This window comes from Mastigoproctus giganteus, chromosome 12 (assembly GCF_048544385.1).
Source record: "Mastigoproctus giganteus isolate SK-2022 chromosome 12, ASM4854438v1, whole genome shotgun sequence".
NCBI lineage: Eukaryota > Metazoa > Arthropoda > Arachnida > Uropygi > Thelyphonidae > Mastigoproctus > Mastigoproctus giganteus.
Window position 1 is genome coordinate 47,544,927 of NC_143586.1, and position 26,675 is coordinate 47,571,601.

The 26,675-nt window shown below is 37.9% G+C and overlaps 1 protein-coding gene across 3 annotated transcripts in view; it reads right to left on the reverse strand.

The window, feature by feature from the left end:
• Positions 1 to 26,675, reverse strand: part of LOC150077018 (equilibrative nucleoside transporter 2-like) — a 140,523-nt gene that overhangs the window by 82,057 nt on the left and 31,791 nt on the right. For all 3 annotated transcript variants that reach the window (XM_090385623.1, XM_090385621.1, XM_090385622.1), the window contains exons 2-3: positions 19,064 to 19,205; positions 10,522 to 10,603 (exon numbers count right to left, since the gene is read on the reverse strand). In XM_090385623.1, coding sequence (XP_090241749.1) covers positions 10,522 to 10,603; positions 19,064 to 19,203 — 222 coding nt within the window. In that variant the 5' untranslated portion in view covers positions 19,204 to 19,205. The remainder of the gene's footprint in view (positions 1 to 10,521; positions 10,604 to 19,063; positions 19,206 to 26,675) is intronic.

The following is a 26,675-nucleotide window of genomic DNA, read 5'->3' on the forward strand; positions in this document are numbered from 1 at the left end:
ACATATTTTGTGTATTTATTGGATGATTGTTGTTTTCTACATCAGCATGTTTAAGAGGCAACCAGAGAGGGTAATACTCTTGATGTGGTTATCAGCAGTGATCATTCGTGTATTAAGAATTTGCAGATAAAGGAACCACTAGGTGGCAGTGATCACATTATACTGATGTGGGATTTACTTAAAGATATAATTATCATCAGGGGTAAAGGAAAGGGTTTTTGCTTCCGTAAAGGTGAGTACAGTGGTCTCAGACAGTTTTTAAATTCTGTACAGTGGGATTGACTGACGATGTTACCAACAGTAAATTCTAAGTGGGAAGCATTCAAGGAATTAATTGTGGATGCTACTAAAAGTTTCATACCTATTAAGAAATATTGTTCAAGGTTTAGGCCTAAATGGTTATCAAATGAACTAATGAGACTCGTGACAGAGAAGAAAAATGCATGGGATGCATATAAATTATCAAGCGACTCAGAAGCTTATATCTGCCATAGGCTTCTGAGTCTGTAATCAGGCCACAAAGGAGGTTAGGCAAGCGAAGGCAGATTACGAGAAACCTTTGGCAAAAGATGCTAAGAAAAACAGCAAGGATTTCTTTACTTCTATAAACTCTAAAAGAAAGGGGATGAATCTGATTGGTCCACTTGATATCAATGGTTCAACTGTTTATGATCCTGCTCAGATAGCAAACAAACAATGAGTATTTTGCATCTCCAATCATACATGAGGGGTTATTAAGGTTTGAAAATGGCAGAAGGTTATCAAATTGTAGCAGAGTGCTTAATGACTTTGTAATAACTGATAGCAAAGTGGAGGAGAAATTGTTGAAGTTAAACATAAGAAAGGCACCTGGAGTGGATGGGATCTATCCAGTTATATTAAAGGAGGCGGAAAGCAACTAAGCAAACCCTTAGCCATAATTATGAGAGCATCCTTGTTACTCAGGGGAGGTCCCCATGGACTGGAGATGTGCAAATGTATCCCCGATTCACAAAGGGAGATCAAAGGGTGACACGAGTAATTACAGACAAGTTAGTTTAACTTCTGTTCCGGGTAAAATAATGGAGTCACTGGTTAAAGATGCATTGCAAGATCATCTGGACAAGACTGCAGCAATAATTCAGACACAGCATGGGTTGTTAAGGGAACGTCTTGTCTGACAAATTTGATAGGATATTATGATGTGGTTACAAAGGAACTGGATGCAAAAAATAATTTTGATATCATATATTTGGATATCAGGAAAGCGTTTGACACTGTTGCACATTTTTTTTTTTTTTTTTTTTATGTGAACCCCAAACACGAGTTAGTTTAACTTCTGTTCCGGGTAAAATAATGGAGTCACTGGTTAAAGATGCATTGCAAGATCATCTGGACAAGACTGCAGCAATAATTCAGACACAGCATGGGTTGTTAAGGGAACGTCTTGTCTGACAAATTTGATAGGATATTATGATGTGGTTACAAAGGAACTGGATGCAAAAAATAATTTTGATATCATATATTTGGATATCAGGAAAGCGTTTGACACTGTTGCACATTTTTTTTTTTTTTTTTTTTTATGTGAACCCCAAACACGAGAGGTATTAGAACCTATAGTACTTAGTACCGTGCTTGGGTTAGGGTTGAAGGAGAAGTATGGGAGGAGGGGGATGCCGGAAACTTTGCTCTAGAGACTAAACATGGGTTTCACCACAAGGGTAAATTGCTACAATGGATAAAAGGATGGTGGAGTGGGAGAAGACAGAGGGTGGTAATTGATGGGTGCTGCTCTTCATGGAATAATGTTATTAGTGGAGTCCCACAGGGTTCAGTGTTGGGTCCACTGTTGTTTTGTATATTTATCAATGATATTGATGAAGGTATATCAGGCTTAGTATCGAAGTTTGCATATGATACAAAGGTTGGCAGGGTTGTTAATGACAGTAATGGCAGTGTGCTACTGCAACAGGATCTAGATAATTTTGGCAGATGGGCTAAGAAGTGGCAACTGAAGTTTAACCTTGACAAATGCAAAGTACTGTATATGGGTAGAAATAACTCCAGAGACTGTGTGGTACTACACTTAAGGTGGTAGAAAATGAAAAAGACCTGGGAGTAATTGTGCAGGCAGATATGAAGTTTTCTGAGCAATGCAGACAGGCTGCCAGGGCAGGTCATGGGGTTTTGTCAATGATATATAGGAATTTTGCTAGCAGGGAAAAGGAGGTGATTCCCTCGTTATAAGGAAATGGTCAGGCCACACCTTGAGGTCTGCATACAGGTCAGGAGGCCTCATTTTAGGAAGGATGTAGATTTGCTTGAGCGTGTACAGAGAAGGGCAACAAGATTGGTGAGGGGAATGAAGGGATCCTCTTACCAAGAGAGGCTTAATTCTGCAAATTGCTGTGGCTGGAGACTAGGCATCTGCATGGTGATCTGATTGAGGTGTATAAGGTCTTGAATGGTTTGAGCACGCTGAATTCTGATGGGATCATTCCACTTATTCAGATTACGAACCTAAGGGGGCATAAATTCAAATTAAGAAAAGACAGATGTAGAATAGATGTGCGGAAATTTGCCTTTAGCCAGCGGGTGGTTAATTGCTGGAACAAACTTCCATCTGTCATTGTGGAAGTTGATAGGTTAAATAAATTTAAGGAGGAACTGGAAAGGCATTTGGAGGGAATGGTGTGATTTTTTTTTTTTTTTTTTTTATTTTGGCTGATGCTGCATAAGCTCATACACTTGGTTTCTTGCATCACATGCCACTACTACTACAACAATACAAAGAAGGTCAGTTTCTAGTGATTCTAAATTCTCCTCACTCATATAATAATATCACCATGTACTGTAACATTCTCAACAAATTTTGACGGTTCTCTGCCAAAACAATAGTGGAAAAAGCAGCAGACAGAGGTTGCCAAGCTTGCAATAATAAAAAAAAAGCAATATTATTTATTGAAAAAACACAAAAAAAAAAATATGACATTATGCAAACAATCTTTATATGATAGAGAAAAATAGAGTCCATTTTTGAATTCAGCATATATAAATTATTAAAAAACCCAAAACCACTATAGGCTTATCCCTTTTAACCTGGTATTGGTAGTGGCCCCAGACATATCAAAAATGATTGCACAAGATCTGACAGATGTCCAGCTTCCTTTTTGTTTTTGGTTCTTTCAAGTTCTGCTTGGCATTTAATAATACTTTATTAATGAAATTGTAATACTTATATTTTTTTAAATGAAAAATCTTAAAATAATTTTTGAAAAATTTGGTCTTGAAAATTTAAACACTTATCACCAGTCCCATCAAACATTTTACACTTCTTGTGCATTTGCCTTCAATTGCCTAACCTCCTCTGTGACTTGATTACAGATTAGCTGATATGGTAGATATAAGGTAGTCTGTAATCAAGCCACAAAGGAGGTTAGGCAAGTGACGTAAGATTATGAGAAATCTTTGGCAAAGGATGCAAAGACTTCTTTACTTATATAAACACTAAAAAGAATGGGATGAATCAGATTGGCCCACTTCATATCAATGGTTTGACTGTAGATAATTATTCTCAGATAGCTACCAAATTAAGTAAGTATTTTGCATCTATATTCACACATGAGTTATTCAAGGATGAGAAGGCTAGATGCTTATCAAAATCTAACAGGGAATTAAATGATTTTGTAATAACTGAGAGCAAAGCAGAGGAAAAATTGTTGAAGTCAAACATAAGAAAGGCATCTGGGGCAGATGCACAATCTATCCAGTTATATTAAACGAGACAGCAAAGGAAGTAAGCAAACCCTTAGCCATAATTATGAGAGCATTCTTGGACTCAGTTGAAGTCCCCACAGAGTGGAGATGTGCAATTGTATCTCCAATTCACAAAGGGGAATCAAATGGTGACATAAGAAATTACAGACATGTTAGTTTGACTTCTGTTATGACTTCTGGAATATTATGCAAGGAAGAAAGATTATATGGCATCAACAAAGAAAGATTATATAGCAAAATAAATAAAACCACCTACCACCTCACCTGTTCATCCCCTCCAATAATTTGTCTAATTCTTCTTTGAATTATTCAAACTGCCCACTTCCACAACAACAGATCGAAGATGGTTCCAACAATCAACCACCCACTGGTTGAAGGCAAACCTCTATCATAAACAGTAGCAGAGACATATGATGCAAGAAAGCAAGCTTATACAGCATCATTAAAATAAAAAATAATAATAATAAAAATTAAAAAAAAACTTCCCATTTCACGTATCCATTCACTCCAAACGTTTGTCTACTTCTTACATTAGTCCAGCTATCAACTTCCACAATGCTCAATTACCCATTGGTTAAAGGCAAATTTCCATACATCTATTCAACAACTGTCTTTCCTCAATTTTAGTTTCTGCCCACTCAGGATTGTAAGCTGAGCAAGAGGAAGAATACTATCAGCATTGAGACTGCTCAATCCATTCAAGGCCTTATATACCTCAATCAGATCCCCATGCAGGTGCCTAGTCTCCAGATGCTTCAATTTGCAGAATTTAAGCCTTTCTTCATAATAGTACCCCTTTGTTCCCCTCAGTCTTGTTGCCCTTCTCTGTACTTGTTGTAGCAACTCTACATCCTTCCTAAATTAGGCCTTCGGACCTGTACACAGTATTCAAGGTGTGGCTTGACCTTTGCCTTATACAAGGGGATAATCACCTCCTTATCCCCGATAGCAAAATTCCTGTATATCATTTACAAGGCCCCATGACCTGCTCTGGCAGCCTGCCTGCACTGCTCACAAAACTTCATATCTGACTGCACAATTACCCCCAGGTCTCTTTCATCTCCACTACCTACCCTGAGTGTAACACCACACAGTTGGTACATTTCTCTGGGGGTAACTGCTACCCATATGCAGTACTTTGCATTTGTCAACGTTAAACTTCACTTGCTACTTTTCAGTGCATCTGCATAATTCTAGATCCTGTTGCAGTAGCATACTGTTATTAACGACAATGCTAACCTTGGTATCATCTGCCTAACGTAAAGAATAAGCCTAATATACCTTCATCAATATCATTAATAAATACAATAAATACAGAAAACAACAATGGAGCCAATATCGTACCCTGGGGGACTCCACTAATAACATTAGCCCACGAAGAACAGATTGATTGATTTGGTAGTTGTTGGCGCATCGGCTTCTGTGGCCATATTGCACCTCCCAAGGTTTTTGCAGTACTTTGATCCAAGCCCGAGGTGGGAATCGAACCCGCGACCTTTGGGTTGCCAGGCAGGTACTTTACCCACTCGGCTAGCCCGGTCGGCTACAAAGAACAGTGTCCACTGATTACCACTTTGTCTTCTCCCATTCAACTATCCCTTTATGCATAGCAGCAACTTGCCCTTAATGTCATACTGTTCCACTTTGTACAGCAGTCTTCCATGTGCCACTGTATCAAAAGCCTTCCTAAGATCCAAGTATATGATATCAAAATTATTCTTTGCATCCGGTTGCTTTGTGACCACATCATAGTATCCAGTTAAATTGGTCAGACAAGACTTCATCTTAACAAACCCTTCCTGTCTGAATTATTACTGTAGTATTGTCTAGATGATCCTGCAATGTTTCTTTAATCAGTGACCCCATTATTTTCCCTGGAATAGAAGTTAAACTAACATGTCTGTAATTAGTCATGTCACCCTTTGATCCTACCCCTTTGTGAATTGGAGACACATCTTTTGTGGAATTGGAGATAAGACTTTTGTGGATTTATTGGATGATTATTTTCTGCAGCAGCATGTCCGAGAGGCAACCAGACAGGGTAATACTCTTGATCTGGTTATCAGCAGTGATCATTCGTGTATTAAGAATTTGCAGATAAAGGAACGACTAGGTGGCAGTGATCACAGTGTACTGATGTGGGATTTACTTAAAGATATAATTACCATCGGGGGTAAAGGAAAGAGTTTTTGCTTCCTTAAAGGTGACTACAGTGGGCATAAATTGAAATTGAGGAAAGACAGAGGTAGGATAGATGTGTGGATATTTGCCTTTAGCCAGCAGGTGGGTTGTGGAACAGACTTCCATCCCTTGTTGTGGAAGTTGATAGCCTAAAGAAATTTAAGGCTCAGCTGGACAGATATTTCGAACAAACTGAGGGGTGAAATGGGAGTGGGTTTTTTTTTTTTTTTTTGCTGATGATGCATAAGCTTGCTTTCTTGCATCATATGCCTCTACTAATGCTAAAGGCACCTGGAGTGGATGGGATCTATCCAGTTATATTAAAGGAGGCAGCAAAGGAACTAAGCAAACCTTAGCCATAATTATGACAGCATCCATGGACTCAGGGGAGGTCCCCACAGACTGGAGATGTGCAAATATATCCCCAATTCACAAATGGGGATAGAAGGGTAACACAAGTGATTACAGACCAGTTGGTTTAACTCCTGTTCCGGGTAAAATAATGGAGCCACTGGTTAAAGATGCATTTCAGGATCATCCAGACAAGAATGATCTGTGTCTGAATGATCATCCAGATCATTCAGACACAGCATGGGTTTGATAAGGGAAAGTCTTGTCTGACATATTTTATTGGATATTATTATGTGGTTACAGAGGAACTGAATACAAAAAATAATTTTGATATCATATACAGGTAGCCCTCATTTTGCGGTGGTCCGATTTGCAATAGCACCAATCACTCAACACAATGCCATTTTTATTTTTATTTATTTTTGTAATTTTTTTATAAATGGAAAGTTTAAAATCATCAGACAAAATTTAACAGTATCATACTGTGCTATGTATCATGCACTGTTCACATGATTTAGGACAATCTGAGCCAATCAGCAATTAGGGCATTCGTATCAGAGACGAGACGAAAAAGATTTCCACTCTCAAAGTAACCACTCGTGGATGCGGGTAGTAAAGGTCCATGCGGTGAAGCATTCAGTTGGTTATTGTTTACGCTATTTACACGTGTTGGAAATTTATTACGGTAAAATTTTTTTATTAATTGTGCTATTAATAAATTAAATAATAATAATAGTGATAGCCATGTGCACTTTTTTCCAATCGTGTTATAAAGTTTTTAATTTAATAGAATAAAGACACACCATGTCTGGTAAAAGTAGTTAATTGAATCCTAGTGTAATATTCGGAGGATAGAATCTGATGAAAGCTGCCCGAATGTGTGTAGGGCTGTGAATATGCCTCCATCGACTATTACTACAACTATGAAGAATGCTAATAAAATAAAACAATCGATGCAAAGTGGTAGGTAAAATTTTTGGTGCCCAGAACCTAACCCTGTGATTTCCGATTGACTCCATTATATAAAGGGTTCCATTTGTGCCTGTTCCCCCAGGAACCTAACCCCGGCGTAAATCGAGGGCTACCTGTACTTGGATTTCAGGAAAGCTTTTGATACTGTTACATATGAAAGACTACTGTACAAATTGGAGCAGAATGGTAGTAAGGGTAAGTTGCTACAATTGATAAAAGGATGGTTGAGTGGAAGAAGATGGAGGGTGATAATCAATGTGCGCTGCTCTTCGTGGACTAATGTTATTAATGGAGTCTCACAGGGTTCGGTGTTGGGTCCACTGTTGTTTTGTATATTTATCAGTGATATTTATGAAGGTATATCAGGCTTAATGTCGAAGTTTGCAGATGATACAAAGTTGGCATGGTTGTTAATGACAGTAATGGCAGTATGCTACTGCAACAGGATCTAGAAAATTTGGGAAGATGGGCTGAGAAGTGGCAACTGAAGTTTAACATTGACAAATGCAAAGTACTGCATATGTGTAGAAGTAACCATAGAGGAACGTACCAACTGTGTGGTACTACACTTAAGGTGGCAGAAAATGAAAAAGTTCTGGGAATAATTGTGCAGTCAGATATGAAGTTTTCTGAGAAATGCAGACAGGCTGCCAGGGCAGGTCATGGGGTTTTGTCAATGATATACAGGAATTTTGCTAGCAGGGAAAAGGAGGTGATTGTCCCTCTGTATAAGGCAATGGTCAGGCCATGCCTTGAGTACTGCTTACAGGTCTGGAGGCCTCATTTTAAGAAGGATGTAGATTTACTTGAGCATGTACAGAGAAGGGCAACAAGATTGGTGAGGGGAATGAAGGGATCCTCTTACCAAGAGAGGCTTAATTTCTGCAAATTGCAGTGGCTGGAGACTAGGCACCTGTGCGGTAATCTGATTGAGGTGTATAAGGCCTTGAATGGGTTGAGCACGCTGAATTCTGATGGGATTCTTCCACTTGTTCAGATTACTATTTTATTATTATTACTAGCCATATAGTGCAAGGAAGCCTGTGGCTTATGCTGCACCAGCTAAAAAAAATTTCCGAGTTACCCTGAGAGAGAGAGAGAGAGAGAGAGAGAGAGAGTGAGAAGAAGGGAATCACCAAGAAAGGGAAAAATGATGATATACAGCTCAGGACCCTGGGTGTGCCAAGCCCATAACTCACCAGATGTGAGCCCCTGGGGTTAAAATATTTATCTTATTTATTAGTCAGAGGCTTGAACCCCAGTCCACTCAAGGGAATGCATGCTATGCACTCTCGTTCCTGACCACTTGGCTACGTCAGGCCTTACGAACCTAAGGGGGCATAAATTCAAATTGAGGAAAGACAGATGTAGAACAGACTTGCAGAAATTTGCCTTTAGCCAGCAGGTGGTTAATTGCTAGAACAAACTTCCATCTGTCGTTGTGGAGTTGATAGGTTAAATAAATTTAAGGACGAACTGGACAAACATTTAGAGTTGTGTGAATTCTGGACAAATATTTAGGTTGTGTGAATTTTTTTATTATTTTATTTATTTATTTTTTTTTTGCCTGATGCTACATAAGCTCATATGCTTGCTTTCTTGCATCACATGCCACAATTACTATTACATTTGCACACCTCCAGTCTATGGGGACCTCCTCTGAGTCCAATAATGCTTTCATAATTATGAATATGGGTTTGCTTACTTCCTTTGCCGCCTCCTTTAATATAACTGGATACATCCCATCCACCTCAGGTGCCTTTATGTTTAAAATTCAACAATTTCTCCTCCACTTTACTCTCAGTTATTAGAAAATCATTAAGCACCCTACTACAATTTGATAGCTTTCTGGCATTTTCCTCCCTTAATAACTCCTCATGTGTAAATGTAGATGCAATATACTCATTCAGATTGTCAGCTATCTGAGCAGGATCAACAGTCAAACCATCGATATCAAATGGACTAATTTGATTCACCCCTTCCTTCTAGAGTTTATATAACTAAAGAAGTTCTTGCTCTTTCTCTTAGCATCTTTTGTCAAAGATGTCTTTTAATCTGCCTTCACTTGCCTAACCCCCTTTGACTTAATTACAGACCAGCTTATATCTGCCATAGGCTTCTGTGTCGCCTGATAATTTATATGCATCCCATGCATTTTTATTCTCTGTGACAAATCTCATTAGTTCATCTGACATCCATTTGGGCGTATACCTTGAACAGTATTTCTTAGTTGGTATGAAAAGAGACTTGTAGCATGCAACCATTCTTTCTCAATTTGAATTTATGCCCTCTCATGTGTTTAGTCTGAACAAGAGGAAGAACGCCATCAGCACTGAGCTTGCTCAATCCATTCAAAACCTTAAACATCTCAATCAGATCACCTTGTAGATGCCTAGTCTCCACACACTGCAATTTGCAGAATGTCTTGGTAAGGTGCCCTTCCATTCCTTTCACCAATAAATAAATATTCATTGAAAATTTTAGAATGGACTATCAAGTTCATAGATTATAATAAACTGTACACTTGCCCTTCTCTACACCCATTCAGCAGATCTACACCTTCCTAAAATGATGCCTACATCCTTCCTAATATGTAGCCTACTAAGAGTTTTCAAAATAATTTCATCTTTCACAGAAGTATAACTGTATATAGAAATGGAACTGTTCTGCATCAATTCAGTTATCTTTCACTCCTGTTATTTTATGCAAGTGGATATAAAACAAAACTAAATGTAAAATGTAGTACAGAACTAGTTTAACTTTATCATGTGGATAGTTACAATTGTGCATTTTTACACCAAATGAGTTGCAAAAGTGAAATATATTCTCCCATCCCCAAGGAAAGCACATCATAACATTAAAAAAAAAAAAAAATAAAAAATTAAGTTATTATTTATGACAATAAGTGACAAATTTCAATTACAGAGCACTGTTTAAAAGAATACACGTGGTTAAGATATAAAGGGAAGTAAGGTTTAAGGAAACAAAGTGATTGCAAAATGAAGGGAAGCAAGGTTTACAGAAACAAAGTGATTACAAAATGAAGGGAAGCTAGATTTAAAAGAAAAAATTATAAAACATGGCTAATATTTTAAGTGTAGATTGATGTGGTAACACTCCAACAAATACATTTGTGTGTATAAAAGTGTACTTAGTCGTCATTTAATCTAAATAAAGTGATGATAACATGAAGAGGTACATTAATCGTAAAGATATTTTATTTATCTGCATGTAACAGTGTTTGTCTTAATCAATACTTACATCATTTGCTTGTATGAAAAAGTTCCATGGCAGAAGAGAAGTGATACCAAACAAATACATGGTGATTTTGACAATGTGATATCTGGAAAAAATTTACCAACAATCATATTTCAGTGATTATGAAAATATTGTTTAATAAAATAAGTAGGAAAAAACTCTAAAAAAAACTAAATATGATGAAGAGCAAACAATGCAAAACAGTTTTTTTTAATAATATGCACATGCATACACGCACGCACACACTTGCAGTTCTTGAAATGATAATAACATACAATATGCGGGGCAGTGATTAAATTTCACCAATATAAAAATCCTTCTATATATAGAACTAGAGTATGTTTACCAGGGACAAAAGTTAATGATAGTAGTAGTAGTAGTAGTAGTAGTAGTAGTGGCACTTGATGCAAGAAAGCAAGTGTAGGAGCTTATGCAGCATCAGCCAAAAAAAAAAAAAAAAAAAAAATATCACACTATACCCTCCAATTGCCTGTCCAGTTCCTCCTTAAATTTATTTAACCTATCAACTTCCACGACAGATGGAAGTTTGTTCCAGCAATTAACCACCCGCTGGCTAAAGGCAAATTTCCGCACATCTATTCTACATCTATCCTTTCTTAATTTGAACTTATGTCCCCGTAGGTTCGTATTCTGAACAAGTGGGAGGATCCCATCAGAATTCAGCGTGCTCAACCCATTCAAGGCCTTATAGACCTCAATCAGATCACCGCGCAGGTGCCTAGTCTCCAGCCACTGCAATTTGCAGAACTTAAGCCTCTCTTGGTAAGAGGATCCCTTCATTCCCCTCACCAATCGTGTTGCTCTTCTCTGTACATGCTCAAGCAAATCTACATCCTTCCTAAAATGAGGCCTCCAGACCTGTACACAGTACTCAAGGCGTGGCCTGACCATTGCCTTATACAGAGGGACAATCACCTCCTTTTCCCTGCTAGCAAAATTCCTATATATCATTGACAAAACCCCATGACCTGCCCTAGCAGCCTGTCTACATTGCTCAGAAAACTTCATATCTGACTGCACAATTACTCCCAGGTCTTTTTCATTTTCTACCACCTTAAGTGTAGTACCACACAGTTGGTACGTTTCTCTGGGGTTACTTCTACCCATATGCAGTACTTTGCATTTGTTAAGGTTAAACTTCAGTTGCCACTTCTTAGCCCATCTGCCCAAATTATCTAGATCCTGTTGCAGTAGCACACTGCCATTACTGTCATTAACAACCCTGCCAACCTTCGTGTCATCTGCAAACTTCGACATTAAGCCTGATATACCTTCATCAATATCATTGATAAATATACAAAATAACAGTGGACCCAACACCGAACCCTGTGGGACTCCACTAATAACATTAGTCCACGAAGAGCAGCACCCATTGATTACCACCCTCTGTCTTCTCCCACTTAACCATCCTTTTATCCATTGTAGCAACTTACCCCTAATACCATTCTGCTCCAATTTGTACAGTAGTCTTCCATGCGCAACAGTGTCAAAAGCTTTCCTGAAATCCAAGTATATGATATCAAAATTATTTTTTGCATCCAGTTCCTTTGTGACCACATCATAATAACCAATCAAATTTGTCAGACAAGACTTTCCCTTAACAAACCCATGCTGTGTCTGAATTATTGCTGCAATGATGTTGTAACTATCATCAACTGTCAGCTTTTAAGGGCACAAAAGGTAATACTGTTGTATATGTTCATACTAATGAACATGTACAACAGTATTACCGTTGTACATGTTCATACTAATGATTTTAAAAGTAGGAGAGCTGAGAAGACTGCGCAAGGCTTACAGAACAGAATTTTTCCAAACATGATCTGTGGTTATTAACAGGAGAGAGTTTCTACAGGGATGGGATATACTTGAACAGAAGGAGTGCAAGAATATTTGCTGGACAATTAAGCAGGACAATCGCTAGCTCAGAAGAAATACATAAACAAATGAGTAACAGCAGCTGCAGATAGAGATGAAAATGATTCTTGCACTGCTTCTATTGGGACATGCAATAGCCTGGAGACCAAAGTATCAGGGATTATAAGGCCTGCTGTGGTGGGGGGGGGGTCCTCATAAGACAAGTAGTTACATGGGCTGTGTTAGGGTTACTAAGAGCAAAAACAGGTGCATGTATACTTGTGTGTACACTAATACTAGGAGTATAGCAAACAAATTTAATGCATTTTAAATATAAGTTAAGTCATCAAATGACACATTGTAAGGTAATTAGGAGATGTGGTGCCACTCAGACCACTAGCGTAGCTACCCTTTTTTGGGCCCAGAGGTAAAGAACATGTTCGGGCCCCTACTTAATTAATGAAAATTGCAAAAACAGGAGACAGCCAAAGACGCCTGGGCCCAGAGGAAATTGCCTTGTCTGCCTACATGGTAGCTATGCCACTGGCTCAGACATAACAGTAATAGTATTCACCTCATAGTGCAAGGAAGCCGCAAGCGTTTGCTGCACTGGCAAAAAAAAAGTAGATAAGAAAACACAAATTATATGTGCTCCCCCCTCCTCACATAGATAAGTATCCAGCTGACCTTTGAATTTATTCAAACTGACAGCCTCGACCACCTGCGAGGGCAACTTGTTCCAACTATCAACAACTCAGACATAAGGGATGTGAAATTTGAATATAGTGAGTGCAATATGTACAGAGAGGACAGACAACATGAAGGGTTATGCTCTTGGTTAAGAAGCTGTTGTTGTTGTTATTTGGTTTTTAGGAGCATTAGCAACTAAGGCCACATTGCTCCGGGAATATGCGGTGGTCATTCTCTGACCTTTCCGCATCCTCCGTATTTGGTGGTGGCGGGCTCGAACCCCAGTCTAATCAAGAAGCGTGTGCTACACACTGCTGCTCCTTCCCACCTGGCTACGGAGGCACCTGGTTAAGAAGCAATTAAGAGTCAAAGACAGTGAACCCAGTGTACTGAGTCTAGGGCAGTGCATGTTGAGTTAGTTTAGTGTCATAGGCACTTGTGAGACAAAAATAAGAGTGTGTTATAGGCCTAACAACTGTGGTGAGCATAACAAAAAACTGTACAGACAAATTCAGTGAGCCAGTAAATCAAAATGGCTTATAATGAGCAATTTTAACTTTCAAAAAACTGAAGGGAACTTTTGGGTTGATCATTCACACACTAGCAAGGCTTTCTGGATTTATTGGATGACTATTTTTTACATCAGCATGTTAGAGAAGTAATGTGAGAAAACAGTAGTCTTTATTTGATTAACATGTTTAGACCTAAATGGAACTGATGAGACTAGTGGCAGAGAAGAAAATGTATATGATGATTATATATTAGCAGAGAACACAGAAACCTACAGTAAATACAAACTAGTCTGCAATCAAGTCACTAAGGGCATTAGGTAAGTTAAGACAGACTATGAAGTCTTTACTATTAATAATAACCATACATAACTTGTTCATTTACCTAACAGAATACTAGGCAAGCCTAACCTCAAACCCTTTTAATCACCAACGACCCTTCAAAGCATGTATTAAATATTCACTGTAACCTAGATACCTTGGATTATTAGCATTTAGTAGTAGTCATATAGTACAAAGAAGCCACAGGCTTTTGTTGCACTGACCAAAAATAAAATAAAAAATAAAAGTAAATAAAAAAAATTCAAAACAAATTATGCAATTTCCATCCTCACATAGAAACTATCCAGTTGACCTCTAATTTCTTTAAACTGTCAGCCTCAACTACCTGCAGAGGAAATTTGTTCCAGTAATCAACAATTCACTATCTAAAACAAAACTTTCTACAATCTAGTCTAAACCTCTTCCCCTGTAATTTGAATTTATGGTGACTCAAAGGTGCCCGGTTGTCAAGCTCTGTAGCTTTGCAACCAGGCACCTTACAGGGGTCACATATCCTTGTATGGTTGTCCCTTTGCTGATCTCGTCATGCAAGCTGCCTGTCTTTGTAACCTTTCAAGAAGCTCAATGTCTTTTTTCAGATGATGTCTCCACACCTGAAGAAAGTATTCCAAACATGGTCTTACAACTTACATAGCAGGATTATAACCGCCCTATGTCTATGAGTTATTGAACAGTATCCTGTTCAATAAATCATCAATATGACACCAATAGAAAAATCCTATATGCCAGTATCATAACACCCAGGTCCCTTTCTTCCTCTAATTGTTTTTTTAATTCAACCCCATCAAGTGTATAAGTTATTTTGGGATTACTAGTCCCCAAGTGTAAGAATCTTTGGCTAAGAATGCAAAGAAAAATAGTAAAGAATTCTTTGCTTACATTAACATTCAGAAGGGAAAGGATGAACCATATCAGCCCACATGACATGAATTACATGTTAGTGTGATTCATGTCATGTGGGCAAAACTGAATATATATCTGTGCTGAAAAATAAAAAGTCGCAAGTTAGGGTTAAATTTGAGTGTCTGCAATTCTGCCCAGACACAATAGGAGGGAGTATTTGATGAGAGCTTTGTCAATCAATTCGGCCCTAGAGAGGTTGTGCAAGGCTCCGGGATAGAATTTTTTTCAGCATTGTCTCTGCTTGCTAACAGGAGAGACTGCTTTTACAGGGATAGGATACACTTAAATAGAAAGGGTGCAAGAATAATTGCTGATGGTATCGAGGCAGCGTTAGGTGGGTCGGAAAACTGCTAGCTTGGGGAGATTCACAGACTAAAAGATTAACAGTAGCCACAGGCAGAGGTGAAAGTGATTCTTACACTGCTTTTATTGTAATGAGCAGCAGCCTAGAGAGCAAGTTGCTGGAGATTTCAAGAGCTGCTGGGAGTGGCAATGGAACAAGTAAATACATGGGCTGTATTAGGGTAACTAAGAGTAAGAACAGGTGCATGTACACCAATGCTAGAAGTATAGTAAATAAATTTGAAGTGCTGATCAAGGCATCAAAGACAGATATTGTTGGGATATCAGAGACATGGTGTCACACAGCTATAGGTAGTGCAGAATTGGAATTGGGGGAGTACAGTGTGTACAGAAAGAATAGACAGGGTTTGAAGGGAGGAGGGTTATGCCGTTAGTTAAGAAACACATAAAATCTAAGGAAGTACATCCAGTTGACATGGGTGAACAGTGCAATGTTGAGTCTGTTTAGTGTGACATACTTGTAAACACTGGGAAAGAGAAAATGAGTAGGAGTGTGTTATAGGCCTAATGACTCAGATGAGTACAACGTACAGTTGTACAGAGAAATAGTGGGTCAGTAAATCAGAATGTCTTGTAATAGGGAATTTTAACTTTCCAGATATTAAATGGAACTTGTAGATTGGTAACTCGCACACTAGCAAGACTTTTGTGGATTTATTAGAGGATTGTTTTCTACAGCAATATATTTGAGGGACAACCAGAGGAGATAATATTCTGGATTTGATTATCAGCAGTGATTATTCATGCATAAAGAATTTTCAGATAAAGGAACCACCAATTGGCAGTGATCACAGTGTACTGATGTGGGATTTACTTAAAGACGTAACTACCATCAAGGATAAAGGGAAGGGTTTTTATTTTCGTAGAGGTGACTACAGTGGTCTCAGACAGATTTTAAATTCTACACAATAGGATTAACTGATGATGTTACCAACAGTGAAATCTAAATGGGAAGCCTTCAGGGACTTAATCTTGGAGGCTACTAGGCTTTTCATACAAACTAACAAATACTGTTCAAGGTGCAGGCCTAAATGGATGTCAGATGAATTAATGACGCTCATGGCAGAGAAGAAAAATGCATGGGAAGCATATAAATTATCAGATGACATGGAAACCTACGGCAGATATAAGTCAGTAATCAAGTCACAAAGGAGGTTAGGCAGACAAAGGCAGATTATGAGAAATCTTTGGCAAAGGATGCAAAGAAAAACAGCGAAGAGTTCTTTACTTATGTAAACTCTAGAAGGAAGGGGATGAATCAGATTGGTCCTCTTAACATAGATAGTTCGACTATTGATGATCCTGCTAAAGTAGCTGATAAACTGAATGAGCAATTTGCATCTACATTCACACAAGGGTAATTCAAGGAGGTGAATGCCAGAAATTTATCAAACTTTAACAGGGAGCTAAGTGATTTTGTAATAACTGAGAGCAAAGTGGAGGAGAAATTGTTGAAGTTAAACATAAGAAAAGCACCTGGGGTGGGAGGGATCTATCCAGTTATATTAAAGGAGGCAGAAAGGGTAGTAAGCAAACCATTAGCCATAATTATGGAAACATCCTTAGAGTCAGGAGAGGTCCTCATGGACTGGAGCTATGCAAATGTATCCCCAGTTCACCAAGGGGGGCTCAAAGGATGACACAAATAATTACTGACCTGTTAGTTTAACTTCTGTTCTGAGGAAAATAATGGAGTCACTAGTTAAAAAGGTAATACAGGATCACTTAGACAAGCCTGCAGTAATAGTTCAGACACAGCATGGGTTTGTTAAGGGGAAGTCTTGTCTGACCAATTTGATTGGATACTACAAAGTGGTCACAAAGGAATTGGATGTAAAAGAGAATTAAGATATCATATACTTGAATTTCAGGAAAGCTTTTGATACTGTTGCATATGGAAGACTGCTTTTCAAATTGGAGTTGTAATCCATTAAGGGCAAGTTGCTGAAGTGGATAAAGGGATGGTTGAGTGGGAGATGGCAAAGAGTGGTAACAAATGGTAACAAGTGGTAACAAATGCTGATTGTTGTTTTGTGTATTTAGCAATGATATCGATGAAGGTATATCAGGATTAATGTCCAAGTTTTCAGATGATACAAAGGTTGGCACAGTTGTTAATGACAGTAATCTACTGCAACAGAATCAAGAAAAGTTAGGCAGATATACTTGTAAATTATATAATTTGTGACATTTTTCTAAACCTATATATATATATATAACTTATGCCACAGCCACACAACATACAAATGAAAAGTACTGCATATGGGTAGCAGTAACCCAAGAGAAATATACCAAATGTGTGGTACTACACTCAGGGAAGTGAAGAATGAAAAAGACCTGGGGGTAATTGCGCAGTCAGATATGATGTTCTCTGAGCAGTGCAGATGGGCTGCCAGAGCAGGTCATGGAGTTTTGTCAATGTAATATAGGAATTTTGCTATCAGAGACAAGGAAGTGATTATCCCTTTGTATAAGGCAATGGTCAGGCCACACCTTGAGTACTGTGTACAGATCTGGAGGCCTAATTTTAGGAAGGATGTACAGTTGCTAAAATTAATACAGAGAAGGGCAACAAGATTGGTGAGAAGAACAAATGGGTGAGCTTACGAAGAAAAGCTTAAGTTCTGCAAGTTGCAGCATCTGAAGACTAGGCAGCTGCAAGGTGATCTGATTGAGGTGTATAAGGCCTTGAATGGTGTGAACATGCTCAATACTGACAGGATACGTCTGCTTGCTCAGATTAAGAACCTGCGGGGGAATAGATTCAAATTGAGGAAAGACAGTTGTAGAATAGATGTGTGGAAGTTTGCTTTTGGCCAGCAGGTAGTAGATGACTGGAACAGATTTCCATCTGTTGTTGTGGAAGTTGATAGCTTAAATAAATTTAAGGCTGAACTAGACAAACATTTGAAGTGACCGGATGGGTGAAATGGGAAGGGTTTTTTTTTATTTTTGGCTGCTACCATATAATCTTGCATTCTTGCATCATATGCCTCAACTAATGCTAATATTTTGCATCTGCTTTTGCCTGTGAAGAAGTTTTCAGAAATGGGAATACAAAGTCCACTGAGTTATAAATGGAAGCTAAATGATTTGGTAACTTAGAAGACAGAGGAATAGAAACTGTCAAATCTAAAAGTAAATAATGTAGTTCTTAGCTATAATTATAAGAGTATCCTTGAAAAGTCTCATATTTATGGCTAAGGGGAGGTACATATGGATTGGAAATGTGCAAATATCTCTCCTATTCACAAAGGGATGAATAGGGGAGGTATAATAATTACAGACCTCTAAGTTTAACTTCTGTTCCAGGAAAAAAAAATAATGGAGTCACTGGTTAAATAAGTAGTGTAGGACCATCCAAATAGGAACAGCAATCATAGCATAGAATTTTGTCTGACCAATCTGAATGTATAGATACTATGATGCAGTAACAAAAGAATCAGATGTTAAAAAATAATTTTGACATCACATACTGTACGAAGATTTCAGAAAAGCGTTTAATACTGTTCCATGTGAAAGACTGCTGTACAAATTGAAGCAGTGCGGCAATATGAAGATTTGTGTGATTAAATAAAATGTAACATGCATTAATGGATAAGTACTTTTTTTTTTTTTTTTTTTTTTTGTTAATAATATTTATACTCTGGATATGAAAATATGAGAGAAGCCAAAACTAGGAATCCTTCTATCTGTAAATACAACTTATAGAAAGGACTGCAGATTTTCTTCTTTTTTTTTTTTTCAAATTAGGTGGGCAGTACTGTAAAAAAAGGTTGAAAAATGCTACTATTCAATACAAATTAAACAACAATAACACATACATTATCACAAAATATATAAACTGATCACAGTGAATATACCTGTCTGGTGGTGGACCCTGTGGAGCACATCCATGGTTAATTGGATAACAAGTCTTAGTGTTATCATTAAACTGTTCTTCTGCAAGTGAACTGTAGGGAAATGAAACTGGTTCAACAGCAAGAACTTCATCTGTTTTCATGGCTGTAATTGGATATTTTAATCAACATCAATAAGCTTGACAAATTTAGTGAAAAAGGCTTCTTGCTATGCTATGGGAGAGAGCTATAAAGTGTAATTGTACAAGTAGGACATAGCCTCATTCTGTACACAGCACTGAGCAAACTAAGTTTGCTATTAAATGCATTGATCTCATATTGTGGAGGCACTTCATTGAAAGTTGCCTTGGTATATTTAGAGTGCACAATGCAAAACCAAGGAAACTCAAAATGAAGTGCCTCCAAAATATGAGGTCGATACACACTTTAGTAGTAAACTTAGTTTTCTCAATGGCATGTGCAGAATGAGGCTACACGTTACTTGTAAATCTATATCAGGAAGGAATAAAGAAACATCAAGAAAAAAACAAAGAAATATCTACCCAATTCCTATAATTCTAATCTAATTAGGGAACAAAAATTTGCATCAATAAGTGATAACAATACTACACAAACACATTAACTTCTAGAAATTGTATGAATTTCTGACTGTTGCTGTCACTACTTCTGGTGCAGACTTGTAAATTACATAATTCTGTGGAGAAAGAGAGATGGGAGATGAAATCCAATCATGGCTGACTGTAAATTTTCAGATCATTACAAGTCTTAGTAGTGCTTTCTTAGTAACAATATTTCATAATCTAAAAGCAACAAGTGTTTGTAAAAGCGTTCAAAAAATTGTAAACCAAAATAAGTAGTACAGTAGCCCCTTCTGAAAAAAGCTACTATACAACAGATTGTACAACAATAGCACATTCACCATCACTCAATAAATAAGCTTATCACAGTGAATGTACCTGTCATGACAGTAAAATCAGTGCAATAAGAAATCTCATTGCGGAAGTAGAATAAAAACTAAGGCAAAAAGCAAACTATATTATAAAAAAAAAAAAAAAAAAAATTTTCAGAAAAAATATATTAAGTAAATGCAAGGTCTTAGGATATAAAAATTATAAATATTTTCCAGAAATTTTGAATTAAAACTAATTATTAAAGGCTTAGGACTTAAAAAACTTCATGTTATGGAATAATAGACTTATTAAAAAGTATACTGAACATAAAATGCTTCATTTTTAACTCTGGGGGGGGCAACCAGGAAAGAGGTATTTATAATTTCATTATTATAGCAGCTAAAACAGCAATACTCAATTAACATTTTCATTCACATTTTCATCAGTTTTCATGATGGCTGGGTCATTCACTGTCTTCTACATTCTCTCTTCCTTCTAAAAATCTTTGCACTGAACACACATGAAGCATCCCCATTGACTGTATCACATTCTGTTCAAGATTTCTGAAAACATCACACATGTAACAAATTTGGTAAGGCCGAGAATCATAGGAGAAACTCCCCAGTTCTCCCCATAGCCACAGCACTCCCTCTACCTTGAGCCTGTTGCTTTGCTGCTCTAGTCCGAAGCATGATTTATGTTTAAATTCAGTTCAGAATAATACTACTACCTACACTGCTTGACAAAATTAACAGAACAAAATGCTCTTCATGAATATTTTATTGAGAACAGTGTCACCAAAGGCAAATATTTGATATACTAGGCAACCTGACTTGCAAATTCCAAGTATCCAATAGAAATGAATCTCACACCTTACAAAACCACACATTATGCAAATCAGTCATGCCTATAAAAACAGGTTGTGACAGCATCACTTCATTCCTGTTCTTTTGTCTTGTTCAGTGGGATAGCCACATCTCCAGTACTCAGGATGGCAAGTCGTCGTTTTGATGATTCTTTGAGATGGTAGGCTGTTGGATGACTTGAAGCTGGGGTGCCTCCGTAGCTAGGTGGGCAGGAGCAGCAGTGCATAGCACATGCTTCTTGATACGGAGGATGCAGAAAGGTCAGGGAATGACCACCACATATTCCCAGAGCAATATGGCCTTAGTTGCTAATGCTCCTAAAAACCAAATAACAACAACTTGAAGTTGGGCAGTTGCAGGTAACATGGTAGCTTAATGTGTCACGCAATATTCTCTTCAGTTTCGGGAGACAGGAACCATTACAAAAATAGCTGGCCACGGTCACTCGAGAGCTATGTCAACCAGAACAGGCTGCTATCTGCTCTAACAGCAAGACAAAATCCTACAAGGTCCTGTCATCAACTTTCTGTTAGGTTGATGCAGTGACAGATGTAACATTTACAACTGGACTGAGATGTAAACATTTCCAACCAGACTGAAGAAGGCACAATTCAAGTGGACTCTACACAAAAATCCAGTGGTTTGTATCCCATTAACCCCAAACCACTGCAGAGCTCATCGAAACTTGTGCCATGAACATGTGACTTGGAGCCCTGATAAATGGAGTATAGTTCTGTTCTCTGATGAGTCCAGTTTTAGCCTACAAACAGATTCTAGATGTTTATTTCATATGGAGACAGCGAGGAATGTGGTACTATTCCTCCGACATCAGAGAAAGGGACACTTACAATGGATACAGTGTTCTTGTGTTGCAGAATAATGATCAAGGGCCTCCCCTCTTCTATTTTTGATAGGTATACTGTAACTGTGCAGAGATACTGAGAACAGATCCCCGAACCCTATGTGCAACTTTTTAAGGTTTCAGTTGGCCCAGATTTTCTTTTCGCTCGTGTCAATACCACTGCAAAGAGAACTCAAGTAATGGAGTAATATCTTGAAACTGAAGATATATAACGACTGCCATTGCCAGCAAGATCATCAGACTTAAATCGGATCGAACATGTGTGAGACACCCTTGGGCATCACATTGCAGCCGATAGCCAACTCCTCAGTCACTTGGTGAGCTAAAATGTGTGCTGGGGGAAAAATGGGATTTTTTGCCACACAATCTTATAGACACTCTTATACTGAGCACAGTTCGCCGCTATCAGACCTATTTAGCTGTTGTAGGGGGCCATACACTGTACTGACGTCATGTGACCGTATTTTCAAAAATGTTGTATCAACTACTGTAATGTGACCTTTTTGGTAATTCTTATACATCCTCTATAAATGTCTCTTATATATAACTGTCTGAAGTTTCTTCAGACAGTTATATATAAGAGACATTGCAGCCGATAGCCAACTCCTCAGTCACTTGGTGAGCTAAAATGTGTGCTGGGGGAAAAATGGGATTTGTTGCCACACAATCTTATAGACACTCTTATACTGAGTACAGTTCGCCGCTATCAGACCTATTTAGCTGTTGTAGGGGGCCATACACTGTACTGACGTCATGTGACCGTATTTTCAAAAATGTTGTATCAACTACTGTAATGTGACCTTTTTGGTAATTCTTATACATCCTCTATAAATGTCTCTTATATATAACTGTCTGAAGTTTCTTCAGACAGTTATATATAAGAGACATTGCAGCCGATAGCCAACTCCTCAGTCACTTGGTGAGCTAAAATGTGTGCTGGGGGAAAAATGGGATTTGTTGCCACACAATCTTATAGACACTCTTATACTGAGCACAGTTCGCCGCTATCAGACCTATTTAGCTGTTGTAGGGGGCCATACACTGTACTGACGTCATGTGACCGTATTTTCAAAAATGTTGTATCAACTACTGTAATGTGACCTTTTTGGTAATTCTTATACATCCTCTATAAATGTCTCTTATATATAACTGTCTGAAGTTTCTTCAGACAGTTATATATAAGAGACATTGCAGCCGATAGCCAACTCCTCAGTCACTTGGTGAGCTAAAATGTGTGCTGGGGGAAAAATGGGATTTGTTGCCACACAATCTTATAGACACTCTTATACTGAGTACAGTTCGCCGCTATCAGACCTATTTAGCTGTTGTAGGGGGCCATACACTGTACTGACGTCATGTGACCGTATTTTCAAAAATGTTGTATCAACTACTGTAATGTGACCTTTTTGGTAATTCTTATACATCCTCTATAAATGTCTCTTATATATAACTGTCTGAAGTTTCTTCAGACAGTTATATATAAGAGACATTGCAGCCGATAGCCAACTCCTCAGTCACTTGGTGAGCTAAAATGTGTGCTGGGGGAAAAATGGGATTTGTTGCCACACAATCTTATAGACACTCTTATACTGAGCACAGTTCGCCGCTATCAGACCTATTTAGCTGTTGTAGGGGGCCATACACTGTACTGACGTCATGTGACCGTATTTTCAAAAATGTTGTATCAACTACTGTAATGTGACCTTTTTGGTAATTCTTATACATCCTCTATAAATGTCTCTTATATATAACTGTCTGAAGTTTCTTCAGACAGTTATATATAAGAGACATTGCAGCCGATAGCCAACTCCTCAGTCACTTGGTGAGCTAAAATGTGTGCTGGGGGAAAAATGGGATTTGTTGCCACACAATCTTATAGACACTCTTATACTGAGCACAGTTCGCCGCTATCAGACCTATTTAGCTGTTGTAGGGGGCCATACACTGTACTGACGTCATGTGACCGTATTTTCAAAAATGTTGTATCAACTACTGTAATGTGACCTTTTTGGTAATTCTTATACATCCTCTATAAATGTCTCTTATATATAACTGTCTGAAGTTTCTTCAGACAGTTATATATAAGAGACATTGCAGCCGATAGCCAACTCCTCAGTCACTTGGTGAGCTAAAATGTGTGCTGGGGGAAAAATGGGATTTGTTGCCACACAATCTTATAGACACTCTTATACTGAGTACAGTTCGCCGCTATCAGACCTATTTAGCTGTTGTAGGGGGCCATACACTGTACTGACGTCATGTGACCGTATTTTCAAAAATGTTGTATCAACTACTGTAATGTGACCTTTTTGGTAATTCTTATACATCCTCTATAAATGTCTCTTATATATAACTGTCTGAAGTTTCTTCAGACAGTTATATATAAGAGACATTGCAGCCGATAGCCAACTCCTCAGTCACTTGGTGAGCTAAAATGTGTGCTGGGGGAAAAATGGGATTTGTTGCCACACAATCTTATAGACACTCTTATACTGAGCACAGTTCGCCGCTATCAGACCTATTTAGCTGTTGTAGGGGGCCATACACTGTACTGACGTCATGTGACCGTATTTTCAAAAATGTTGTATCAACTACTGTAATGTGACCTTTTTGGTAATTCTTATACATCCTCTATAAATGTCTCTTATATATAACTGTCTGAAGTTTCTTGCTATCTACTCATTTCATCATTATTCTATGGTACACTACCATACCAAATTTTGTCCCACTTCATTGCAAGCTGCACAAGCTGCTCCTCGTTTTCTATGTGTTCTGTTAATTTTGTTTAACAGTGTAATAAACTAAAAGATACCTAAATGTAATAATACATATTATACTATCAAGTTTTTGTTATATGTACAGTATTACACTATATCGTTATGTTCACAGAGTTTTAAATTAGTTATAGCCTTACTAAAAATAAAATTTCTTAGCTGAAAACAAATATATATATATACCAGGGGTAATTATTCAATTTTCAGAATGGAGCAAGAATATAATCTTAATTCTCATCATATCAAGCTTCTGTAGATTTCTCCTTTTCGAAATACTCTCCCTTGAACTTCACAGTTTTGCCACCGTTATACTCATGTATTAAATGCTTCTTGAAAACCGTTTTTCAAAAGACTGAAATACTTCCACTGTGGAAGCATTTCACAGCTCTGTAAGCATCGTTGTTGGACACAAAATGCTTGCCTTTCAGAGCTTTCTTCATATGTGGAAACAAGGAAAAATCACACAGGGCTAAAACTAATGAATAAGAGGAACATGGCAGAACCTCGGCACCTATGGCAGTGATCACTGGCGGCACAATATTAGCCATACAAGGCTGGGCATTGTCTTAAGGGAGAAACAAATTCACACTAGAAAGTTCTTGACATTTCTCACGAAAGCTGCACCAAAGTTTGACTCTGAGACCGTCAGAGTATGCTTCCTTATTCATCGTTGTTCCATGAGGCACACAATGTCACAAGAATGCCTTTTGTGTCAAAAAACTCAAGAACCATTTGTTTGTCAGCCGAACAAGAAGCTCGAAATTTCTTAGGTCTTGGTGAATCAGAATGCTTTCACTCACTATACTGTTGTTTTGTCTCAGAATCAAAGTGAAAAATCCATATTTCATCACAAGTCACTATTCGATTTAAGAAGTTTTAACCCTGTGTTTCTAAACTATCAAGCATTTTGTTGCACAAGTCTACTTACTCTCTACTGTTTTTGTTCTGGAGTCAAATTGTGTGGAACCCAGGGGGCAGCATGGATTCGCAACATTTTCACATGATCTTTCACAATATTCTGAGTACTACCGTATGAAATGAATATTCTGACAGCCTGAAATTACAATGCTGAAGTATAATTCACCTGTCTTCATCCAAGATTTCCTGTGCTTTTGCAATTTTCTCAGGAGCTGTTGAGGAAGAAAGCTGACCAGGTCATCTGCAACAGACTCATGGCCTTCACCAAATTGCTTGTGACATTTAAATACGACCATCCTATCAAGACACTCAATACCAAACACTTCATCAACTCTGTTTCCGATACATTTAAGCCCTGTCTGACACAATAACGAATCACATATTGCTGTTCAGTCTGTATGTCTGACATGATACTTGTTTCAAAATGATATACTTAAAAACTCTCTTCAACCAACACTAGCTCGACAAGTACTGGCATGCACACAGAGAGTCTGCTCAGTGGCGATCAGGGAGAGCACCTCTAGCGGTAGTTATAGAAATTCACATAGTAAACAAAATCTTGCACCCGTCCAAGAAGTAAATGATCACCCCTCGTATATATGCCAACCTATGTAATTAGAACCCTCGAGCTACTTATTCACCACAATTAAAATCCTACAGTTCCACTACCACGCAACTAGTCACAAGATACGATATTCACATCAATGCACCAATACAAAAGCTGTACAAATATTAATTTGTAACTTACAAAATCTCTAGCTAAATCTAAAAATAAGCTAACGAACATGACTAGGAAACTATTTAGTAAAACAATTAAATGTTAATTAAGTAGAAAAAACTGGCAAAATTCTTCAGAGCTCAATTTTTTGTTCCTAGCCTCTAACCCAATTCCTTTTATCTTGTTTAGGTTATTTTTATGTGTGAGTGTGTGTTAGTTTAATTTATAGTCCCTTGGTATCTGTGTATTTGATTAATTATGTCTTTAGCATAAGCATTAGAGGTATGTGATGCAAGAAAGCAAGCTTATACAGCATCAAACAAAAAAAAAAAAAAAAAAACACTTCCCATTTCCACCATCCATTCACTTCAAAAATTGTCCAATTCTTCCTTGATTTTATTTAAGCTATCAACTTCCACAACGACAGATGAAAGTTTTTCCAGCAATCAACCACCTGCCATCGTGAGTAGCACAGTTAGTTGGTAGGATTGCATCCTCCCCACACAGGGTGTAAAAGACCAGAGTTCAAATCCCGTCGATAGCAGTAGGAATTTATATGAGTCTTTTTCGCAATGTGGCTGAATTAG